The sequence below is a fragment of the Pteropus vampyrus genome, unplaced genomic scaffold (genome assembly GCF_000151845.1).
Source record: "Pteropus vampyrus isolate Shadow unplaced genomic scaffold, Pvam_2.0 Scaffold1000005008, whole genome shotgun sequence".
Taxonomy (NCBI): Eukaryota; Metazoa; Chordata; class Mammalia; order Chiroptera; family Pteropodidae; genus Pteropus; species Pteropus vampyrus.
In genome coordinates this window covers 2,860-13,632 of record NW_011919410.1, presented here as the reverse complement: position 1 = coordinate 13,632, position 10,773 = coordinate 2,860, and the positions used below count along the sequence as shown (strand labels likewise).

At 56.7% G+C, this 10,773-nt stretch overlaps 1 protein-coding gene across 1 annotated transcript; it reads right to left on the bottom strand.

Annotated features, from left to right (window-relative positions):
- Positions 1-1,689: 1,689 nt before the first annotated feature.
- On the bottom strand, positions 1,690-9,585 carry LOC105311572 (CD177 antigen-like). Its single transcript, XM_011387545.2, has 9 exons — positions 9,533-9,585; positions 9,318-9,458; positions 8,864-9,049; positions 8,046-8,165; positions 7,731-7,844; positions 3,524-3,736; positions 2,633-2,818; positions 2,355-2,489; positions 1,690-2,153 (listed from the first exon to the last, which is right to left on the bottom strand). The coding sequence occupies exons 1-9, from the start codon at positions 9,582-9,584 to the stop codon at positions 1,924-1,926; spliced, it is 1,377 nt and encodes a 458-aa protein (XP_011385847.1). The 5' UTR covers position 9,585; the 3' UTR covers positions 1,690-1,923.
- Positions 9,586-10,773: the final 1,188 nt, after the last annotated feature.

Genomic DNA, 10,773 nt, shown 5'->3' with positions numbered 1-10,773 from the left:
TAACTAGCCTCATTCTGGAGAGAGCGCCTGACTTATTACTCCAAAAGAGTCTGAATTTCTGAGCATAGGACACAAAGGACATCGTGACCTGAACTGCACATCACACTGGGTGCTTTCTGGGCCACTAAAATGTGACATTTAGCATGTACAGCAGCGTCCATCATCCATGGGAAAGGTGTGTATGAATTCAGACTCAAGCAGGAATGGAGGACAGAGGCGAACGCCCCAGGTGCTGGGTGAGACACACATCGCACCTGCTCCTCCTGCCCCGCCCTCCACCCACACCTATGGGCACATGGGATTCCAGGTGATCTGTTCACAGAGGAGGGAACGTGCAGACCAGGCTTAGGTTAGTGTGGCTGAGGGATCCCATCACAGTTCTACTCACGTGGAATCCACACCCGCACCCTGGCCATCTTGTGCTCCTCATGCTGCTGAAACGGACAAAGAGAATCGCTCTGCTCATCGCTGGACAGAACCTGACTGCCAGAAGGAGGACGAGTAGGTGGCTCAAGGAGGACTATGTTTGGAAGCCAGGAGGTTTCCTGGGGGTACATCTTCCTGTTTCATTGGCCAGTGGCCCTGTGGGGTGGAAAACCACAGACACTCCATAGAGACAAGACCATCAAACACTCGCTTCCCCTAAGAACGAAGCTTTGCGTCCCACAACAATTGTCCAGAGGAGGCATTGGCAGGTAGTGAGAGAATATGGGGCCGGCGGTGGAAGAAGGCAGTGCTGGCTGCCACCAGTACACCCCACACCTCCACAGCTAAGTTCTACGTCACCTCCCCCATCTTCCTCTCCCTGTGCTATGTGAAGAGCTGGCCCTCTAGCACTGTGGGAGTGTGGCTTTGTTGTCCTTAGCACACCATGTTACTATGAGGAAGTGACAGAGGGGAATTGTGTCTTCTGTATTGAAGGCTCTGATTTCCATCTGGACAAAGGAAAGGGGGAGATGTGAGGAGAGAAGGGCTGAGCTGTATGGACACTGTGTTTCCTTGTCCAGATTCATTCTCTCTGCTTCTCCCCTAACCCCCCCGGCTTTCTGTGCTGTGGGTGGCAGATCTATGGGGACTGTGTCCATGGGATCTCCTGCCTTCCAGCTGGTGCAGTCAGTGGGGAGCCCCAACCGGAGAGCAGAGGGCTGACAATGAGTGAGGCTGGAGGACTAATTGCCCAGCTCCCTCCCTACAGAGTAACTGTGGTCTGGACTGAGGACTCAGCCTGAGATCCTATTTCACTGAGCTCCTGTCAGTCAGCTACCTCTTGACCTCCCCTCACCCCAGATTCTAGCAATGGTCATGGCTTCTCCGGAGCCTTCCAGGCCTAGGGTGACAACGGCAGACCCTGCAGCACCAGCCTCAGGACACTGTGACACCCTCTTGTTTCCCACTTCACACAAACCCTTATGTCAAGTAACTCAAGTGAAGTGAGTCCTCGTCTGTGCTGGGAGCCGGACTCCTAAGACAGAAGCCTCAGTGGTCGAAGCGCACCTTCACCGCCCAGGTCACGGCGGTTCCCAAATGCCTTTGACCGCAGCACCCTGAAGGCTGCACTATCACCCGAGCTGGACCAGAGACGTGCGGCAAATCAGTGAAGGACTGGCCTGAGATGGTGACTCCCTCACTGGACTCCCCTCCTCCCCATGCCAGGCCCCATGCCCCCTCCACCCCCCATAGAGAAACCACAGCACTGGGAGGAAAAACGATGTCTTTATTTATCAGACACTAGTGGCCCTTGCTTCAGTGTTCATGCTCCCACAGGGCCAGGCGAGCGTCTCCCAGGCCCTTCCATGTGTTGTTATCAGGCCACAAAGCGTGTGAGCGTGTGGCTGCCTGGGAAGTCATGGAGACGATAGGACACTAACTCAGTGTCTGGTTATAAGGCCAGAGGGAGGGTTGGGTACACGGGATGAGCAGAGGCTAAGAATCATGGGGAAATGGAGTCAGCAGTAAGGGTACCCCATACCAAAGGGCTACGGACAGACCCAGCCCCACCACCCAAGCCAGGGTGGGGGGAGGCGGAGCTCCAGCAGGGAAAGTAAGCTTAACAGCATATTCAGATACAGTCAACTCCCCAATATTCTGGGTATGGTTCATCAGGTAAGTTTGCGCCATGCAGCCCTGAATTGCAATTGTGTCAAACAGCCCACCTAAAGAATGGAAATGGAATCAGAGAGGGCTCAAAATAGTGCACACTTAAATTCCTAAGACCCAGGAATCCCAGACTCTACCTCCCTTCCCGTCTTTACCCTCAAGACCTTGAGTCAGGGCCTCCAGCACCTCCTCACTGCAGGGCCAGTGAATGCAGGCCCCCAAACCTTCATCCTTGGGACCTGGCCTTCAGCACTCACCTCCACTGAGTAGAAGGAAACCTCTATAACAATGAGTATTGCCCTTAGGGCAGGTGACATTTTCAGAGTCACCAGGATATAAAGCATTGTCGTCCACCAAGACGGGACACTGGAAGTGTCCCAGGGCCTGAAAACCTGGAGAGCAGAGAGAGGGTCGGGGTGCTTGGCTGTGCTCCCAGCTGCAGCACCCTTCCTGAGCCTCAGAGTCTCTGGGCACCTATCTCTTCATGTACCTGGTCCCTCCCCCGCCCCCACCCCAGCCCTCCAAGTTCCAATACCTGGACGAGGGAGGGAGTCCAGCAGCACCCTGGTACTGCCTGCATTGTTGCACCCGTCAGAGGAGCAGAAATGGGCATAGGAGGCGACAAAAACTCCGGGGGGCTCCGAGTATATGGAGAAGTTCTTGGAATCCTTTGTCTTGGCTTCGCTGCAGCCTTTGCTCCCCACTATGAGGGCTTTGGGTCCTGAGGGTGAGACAGTGAAAGCTGGGCTGGGAGGGGGGAGACTCCAAGGGAGGCAGGAGCCAGCCCCGAGGCTCAGCAGGCAGAGGGAGAAGGCGGGTTCTCTGAGTGCAAGGGCACAGGTCGCGGCTGGTAGGGCAAACCTGGGGCCTGAGCCTGGGTCCCCCTCGCAGCTCTGCCACCTCACAGTTCTTGCTCAAATGTCACCTTCTCAGGAGAGCTTCCCCTGATCTGCCATTCTCAAGTTACAACTTTCCTCCACTCTCTCTCTCTCTCTCTCTGTCTCCTTTCTCTGTGGAATTCCAATCCTAGGGTTTATCTTTATATCCATATCCTGCTTTTTTTTGTTTTGTTTTGTTTATCTATTTTCCCACTAGTCGGTAAAACCGCAAGAAAGCAGATGCTATGGGATCTACAGAGCCAGGCACACAATGAACCTTGAACAAAGTCATCCCATCCACTCAGCTCTGGGCACGGAGCAGCGCACACCTCCTCAGGCCTACCCGGCAAACTAGGTTACATTAGGCCTTCACCTTGACCCCACCCACTTTCAGAAGGGGAAAATGAGGTGCAGAAAGAGAAAGAGCTGGGTTCAGAACTTAAAGCGAGGGTGGGTGGGGGCACCAGGCAGGAAACTCAGGGACAGGGTCAAAGACAGGAGACCCAGGACCCCATGCAGGGTCTCACCGCCTCGCACAGCACACGCACCTACGTCTATGAGCAGAAGTGTCTCCTGACACACCTCGTTCAAATCGCATGTCACATTCTTGGACCCACGCCATTGGATGGGTTTCACGGCCAGGTATGGTTGAATCTCAGAAAAGACGCCCCGCTGACAGGTCCGAAAAGCTGGGGAGAAGAAACGACGAGGGTCTGCGTAAGCCAGGGAAAGGGCCGCGTCTGTCCCTCCAGGTCCTGTCCCTGGGAAGGCGAGCACGGTCTTGAGCCACACGCCAGGAGGCGTGGACACAGCCCCTCAGTCTAGAGTTAGGAAGGAGCCTTTGCAGTCTGAGCCCACCCCATTCTATCTGCTTCTGCTCCAACGTCTGCAGGGAGCCTTCTCCACAGCCACGGAGGGAGGCTGTGGGGTGAGCCAAACGGAGGGCCCTTCCTTAGCCTGAGCCAGGCTCTACATCCTGCCCTGGGCCTCAATGTCCTCCTCTGGAAAGTGGGAGGCCACAGGGACACCGTATCTCCTTTTAACTGAAAATCATGATGTTCCAAACAAAAATACTCCAGCGCTTAGTGTGTACCGAGCACTTCCTACATGCCCGGCTGTCGTGATCCTTTTCCGTGGAAAGCCCATTTCAGCCTCCCAAGGGGCGCACTCATCTGGGTTAGCTCATTACTTCCCACGACCCCCCCTCCAAAGGCAGTGGTGTTATTCTTCCCCTTCCCGATTTCCAGATGGGAAACAGAGGCAGAGGGGTTCTAAAGCAGCTTGCCCAGTGTCCCGTCGCTGGTAATTAGCAGAGCCAGGCTCCTCGGGGTGAGCGAGGCGGGGAGACAGTGATCGAGGACCATCCTCAGCTACCTTGGCCTCTGGGGTGCTCAGGAGTCCAGAGGGAAAGCCAGAAGCCTAGACCTTCTCCGAAGGCCATTACGTGACCAGCGGCGACGTGTCGCATGATGCAGACGCTCCGGGCTGGGGACCCGGCAATGCTCACTGTGTCACCTTCACAGCAGCCCCGCGGAGGAGGACGGCTCATTCCCAACTTGGCAGACTGCAGCCCCTGGCTCCTGCGGCCTCCTCTGGGCTGACCCCGCTCGCCCCACCCCCACCTTCCCCGTCTTAGTCAATGGCAGCTCCTCTCTTGCAATCGCTCAAGATGAGAACATTGCTGTCACCCTTAACAATTCTCTGCGTGTTGCACTCCGTGTTGCACCCATCAGGAAATCCTGTTGGCTTACGATGCAAAGCACCTCCAGACCTGACCGCTGCTCACCACCTCTGCTGCCCCACCACGGTCCAGGACCCCCTAGCCCTGCCTGCTTCCTCCTGACTCTCCCTGCACCCTACCCCCATGTCCTTCTGACTCTAGGCTCCACCCAGTGGCCAGAAGGAACCTCAGAAAAGGTAAGGTGATTCATGTCATTCCTTTGCTCAGAAGACTCCAATAACTAACTGTCCATCCCACTCAGAATAAAACTCAGTCCTTAAAATGGCCCGGAGGCCCTGGGTGACCTGGCCTCCCCCTGCCTCTCCACCCACACGTCCTGTTCTGCTCTCCTTCGATCCCACTGCTGGAGCCACACTGGCCTCCAGGCTCCTCCTGGCCACAGCACGCAGCAGGCACACACCCACCCCAGAGTCTGCATGTGCTCCCCGCACCCCACTGCCTGGAATCATCCCCTCCTCTCTGAATCTGGCGAAAGAGGCTCAAAGAGATGGTCATCCTCCAAAGCTGGTTCGGGGGCAGAACCCAGACGGGAACCCACACCTCTGATTCAGACACTAGGCGGTTGAGTGCTGTGCTCTCCCTGACTGTGGACCACTGCCCCATTCCTTAGGGGGCAGCCAAGGCCCTTCCCCTTGCAGCCCTTGGTTCTACTTGCGCGGGCTCCTGCCGCGGCCTGTTTGGGGCAGTCTGTGCTCTGCCGTCCCCCAGCCCCACGCCTTCACAGGAGCCGTCCCTCTCCCTGGAACGCCTTCTCTCTCCATGACGTCTTGTTGTACCCCAGCTTCTGACACCTGCTCCTGCTGATGCTCAAGAAATATTTGCTAAACTGCGGAATTGACGTGAACCAGGAATGGCGAAGGCGTCCTGCCAGCTCTGACCCCGGCACTGAAAGCTAACGGAATAGGATTCTGTAGCAGGAATATTCGTTTGGGGTGTAGAAGCTGTGTTTTCAGTGGCACTTGTGTGGTCTGTGTAGCGTCTGTGCATGGTATGTGGGTGGAGTGTATGCGTGAGGGTGTGTGGGGTATGCATAGGATAAGTTTGTATGGTGTGTGGCGTGTGTGTGATGTGTGTGGTATGTGTCGTGTGTGTGCAGGTGAGGATATGTGTTCTGTGTGCCTGTGTTTTGTTTGTGTGTGGTGTATGTGGCATGTGAGGTGTGGTGAGCTGTTGTGTGCTCTCTGTGGTATATGTTTCCGGTGTGTGTGGTGCGTGTCAGGAGTCAGGTGGCCCGTGTGTGGCATATAACGTGTGCTGTGTATGTGGCATGGTGAATGCCGTTTGTCTGTTGTGTGTGTTGTGTGCTGTGTGTCGATGTGGTATGGCGTGGGGCCTGAGTTATTCCAATTTGTTTCTGAAACGCCTTCTGGATTATGAATACACCTAGTCCCAAAGTTGAGGGCCAGACAATGAAACAGCAGGAATGAAATGGGGAGCCTCAGACTGTCTCTCCCTGCTCAGCACCCTCCCATCGGCCCCCGCCCTCGGGAGAAAGACCGACCCCTCGGTCTGGCTTTGCAGCTGCTGGACCACCGGCAGGCCTCCCTGCCCCTTCCTCGCTCCCGCACCAATACCCATTCCCAAGACACCAGGTCGTTTCCCGTCTCCTGGTCCCGCACCACGGCCCCTTCTGCTTGGACTGGCTCACCCGGGGTCACCCACACCCACCTCGTCCGTCCGGAAAACTTGCAATCACCCCATCCCAGCTGTGCTGCATCTTCTTGACGAGCTCTCCTCAGGCAGAGCCGAGGGTCGCTGCCTGGAAACCTCCGGCTCAATCCCACCCCCAGGCCTTGCGAGGCTGTTTTCTCTGCCTGTTAGTGTCCTTTTCCTCTGCTACTAATAAGCTGCAGGTCGTCTTTAGGACATGGCTCACGGGTCACCTCCTCCACGAAGCCCTCCTGGATACCCCACCCCAGGACATCAGGATCTCCCTTCCCTAGGCTTCCCAACCACCCTCTACCACAGCCCTGTGACCGTCCGTGATGTCGCCGCTCCTCATCCTGGAGGCCCTTCAGGGCAGGGACGAGGTCCGAGTCCTCTGGGGTCTCCACGGGAGGTCTTGGAATCCTGCACAGACTGACATCCCTCCTGAGCCAGCCCTTGTGCGGCAGTGACATCCAGGCCCTGTCCTCAAGGCTCCCAGTCTAGCCACACAGGTCCAGGCGCACGGACAATGTTTGCTGAATTCACTCAACTTCCTCCTTGAAGCTTTAGGGGCAGGGTGCGGGGGGCGGATGAGGAAACCCAGGGTCGGACTGGGAGGCTCCCCCCGCTCTCCTGAGGCCCCGGTCCTCTCCCCGCCACAGAGGTGCTCCTCGCGCAGACCGTGCGGGCCGCGCTCAGTAGGTGGGGACCCTCCCTGTGTCCCCGCTGGGCTGTTGCTTTCCCTCTCACACCCAAAGCACCTCGATTTTCTCTCTGACCTTTCCTGTGCAGTATGGCCACTGGGAGCTCCAGAAGAATGGGTGGGGCTCGGCTGAGGGAGGGTTGGTTGGTGGTCAAGGGAAAGTGGGAGACCCAGGACTACCCAAGGTCCAGAGTGTAAAGAAATAGCTAGGAAAGCAGAAGTCGCTCCCAGCATGAAAGCCCGTGGATGCCGCCGCACTCATGTCCACTCCCAATGGATAAAGCAGAATACAAAGCGGCCAGCCCTCCCTGCCCCTCTGACCACCCCCTCCCCGCTCCCATCAGCACAGGCTGCCCCAACATACTGGCCGGTCCTGGAGTCACTTAAAATACCCACCCGTGGGTTCCTGTCCTGTACATCTGTCCCCTGGACCCATGCCCTGTTTCTCCCCTTCAGCTGGACAATCGTACCGGCAGCCTCACCATGAAGCACCTACCGGGACAATCCGTCACCTTTCACATGCTCGAGTGACTGACGCACTTGTACATTCCTTGTGGGTGCTGGGACTGGGGGGACGTGTTTGAATGTCTGACTTTCACGAGAGTCGTCGTGCCCCGGGGCTGCAGGGCAGGTCACAGCCTGGTCTTTCTGGCGTGGGACTCACCATCACCACAGTTCTCGGTCAAAGACAGGGGTCCGATTTCATTGGTTTCATTCAGCAGATTGCAGGTCGCTTCGGTCATGCATCCCTGAACTCTCAGATTGGTGTCCATACCGACTGTGGACAGGAAGCAAGGCAGAGAGGGAGAGGAGGAGAGAAGGAGAGACCAGCGCTGGGACCGCCCGGCCCTGGGAAGCCAGGCCCACCCTCCTCCAGGCCCCAGGCCTCAGCAACCCTCTCTCTCCAGAGGCTCAGATCTCGGTCCTTAGACCCGCCCTGCCTTCAGTGGTCCGAGGGCAACACGATGTCTCAGCTCACCTCCCCGGACCTGGAGGACCCCCTTGTAGCAGTGCATGTGCCCGGCAGGGCAGGTCAGCTTCTTTTCAGAGTCACAACCTTCTGTAGACAAGCAGACTGGACACTGCACGGACCCCGGGACTGGGGAGGCGAGAGAGGAAGGAAGGCCTGAGCACGCTCACACTCAGATCAGGTGCCTTCTACCTGTCTCCCCTTTCCTGGTCCCCAGGATCAAGCTTCTCAGTCTCCCCAGATGTGCCCTGCTGGGGCTCCTCTCATGCAGGCCTGGGGTGCAGGAAATTAGGGTCGTGCGGCTACATCGGGAGGAAAGGAGCATGAGGTCTGCGGAGGGGCCCTGGAGAATGAGGAACCAGGGCAAATTTCATCCACAACCCGCACTACAGGGTCCAAGCAAACAAGATGACGCTAAGAACAGAGCAACGTAAAACATCACCCCAAACCCGGCTTACGATACAGACGAGGACGGTGGAAAGTAACCGGCCAATTTTGCTTCGTAAAAGAAAATACCAGAATCTGACTAGAAACGGGTGAACCAAACCCAACACACAGAAAACCGAGCAAGCCCAACTTAGGGCCATCGCTGAGTCTAGGGTGGAGGGTCGGACATCAGAAGGTGTGTCCAGTTCGCTGCCCCAGGACCGTTAGAAGATGCTGCCCTGGGCAGGGGTGGGAGGGGGGTCCTGGGGGTTGTGGGCAGGCTGGGTGGGGGGAGGGGGAGGGAGATCTCAATGAACAGTCCCTCTGTGCTCATCTCGACCCCCTGGGCCTTGTTGCTCCCGCCTCCCCCACATCCCTTTCCTCTCCCTCCTCCCTCTCACCTGGGCTGGGGCGCGGGGCCCAGAAGGGGAGGCTGGTGGATAGGTCATTGCAGCGGTCCTCCCCGCGGCATATGTGGGTGTAGGAGATGACGGAGAGGCCAGGGCCTGCCCTGTGCTCGGTGACTTGGACCTCTTGATCTTCCTCGTTGGTACAGCTCTTGATGAGCAATACGTACACTTGGGGTCCTGGACCGAGAGAGGGAGACAGGCTGGGGTGAGGATTGGGACACCAGGGTCCTGGGGGGTCTGCGTCGTAGTTGGGGTGAGAGGCTGGAGAGGAGGTGACTGGGCACCTGAGGGGTTGCTCTTGTTGAGGAGGGGACTGCTCCAGGAATGAGGGGAGCATGTCTTCTGAGTCCCGACACAGGACGCAGGTAGGACTGGGCAGGGGGAGGGATATCGCTGCATAGGAGAGCGTGGGAGTCGGGCTTGGAGTCCGCAGGCTCCTGCTCACCATTCTCAATGAATAGCATCGTGTCTTGGCAACCCCAGCCATCTGCACAGGTCGCCTCATTAGCCGTCCACTGCAAGGGTAGTTGTGCTACATCCACCACGGACTCCAGTGTGCCCGACTTACAAATCAGGGCCTGCGCTCCTGAGATGGGGACAGTAAATCCATTTAGCCCGTCCTCCAGGGAGATCCCCACCCACGCTGAGGTCTTCACTCACGAGGCAGCATGAGGATGATGCCCAGGAGGGCTGGCAGCAAGGCTGGGCTCATGGTCAAGGCAGCTAGAACTCTCTCTCTCTCCTGCTCTTTCTGCCAGGAAACTGAGCCTTTTTATAAGCCAGCCTCACCAGAGGCAGCCCAGGAAATGGGTGGGGAGTGGAGGGCCTTGGGAAAGGAGCTTGGGCCCACCCACGGAGTCTCACACCTTAGAGCACCCTGAGTCCCCTCCTCCCTCAGACCAGAGTCCAGGCTCCCTGCCCCACCTGTCCCCTAGACCAGGGCTTAGGCTCCCAGATCTCTCAGCATTTAAAAAGAGAAGCATCTTTCTTCAGCCTCCACTGTCTAGACCCAACCCTTTTTCCTCCTGAGCCCAGCCATGTAGGTTCCCAGCCCCGCTCTGTTTCAGGGTATTTGGGGACACGGTTTCCTCATCTCTCATGTCAATCTGGCCACCTTCTGGCCCCAGGTGCGGAAATGGCCCAACTGCCTGTGAGGACATTGCTGGTGTGTCTTGGCCAGTCTCCATGGTTTTTCTACCCTAACCTCTGCCCCCACAGAGATCTACTTCTCTTTTCTTTGACTTTTCTTCCCATATTGCTTTCTTTTTTATTCCCTTTTTTTACGACTTTTCCTCATGTTTTCTCTTCTGTTCTCTCCCCTCCCAGCCCAACACAGGCCTAGAGTCTCCACTTCCTGCCACCCAGGAGGCAACTGAGGCGTAGCAGGGGGAGAGGGTGCCAGTGGAGACTGAATCTCTATCGAAGAAGTAGGGTATTCCTTGACAAAGCAAAGTTTCTATGCTAGAAATAGATGGGAATAGTAGTGTGCTAGAAAACTAGCTTTTTAGAAAAACAAACAAACAAACAAACAAACAAAAACAATAACAACAACAACAACAAACAGCATCACAGAGCCATCGCTGCATTTACGTAGCTGCTGAAACGCTGTCCCCTCCGACGATTCGCCGTGCGGCTGTGTGCATGGCGCCTTCTGAAGTTGTGCGTGGCCTGAAGCAGTGTCCCGGAAGGAAGAGGGGAACGAAGGTGAGCACACGGGGTCCTGAGTAGTCCACTAATGCCTTGCTTTGGTCGGCACATATTTCCCGAGGCTGAACTTTATACCAGGCACCATCCTAGTTGCTTGGGATACAGGAAGGCCAGCTAGAATGAGGGCCCTGCTTCCGTTGAGTGTATAGCCTAGTAGGAGAGAGACAGACGCTATACAAATACGTGAGTACAAA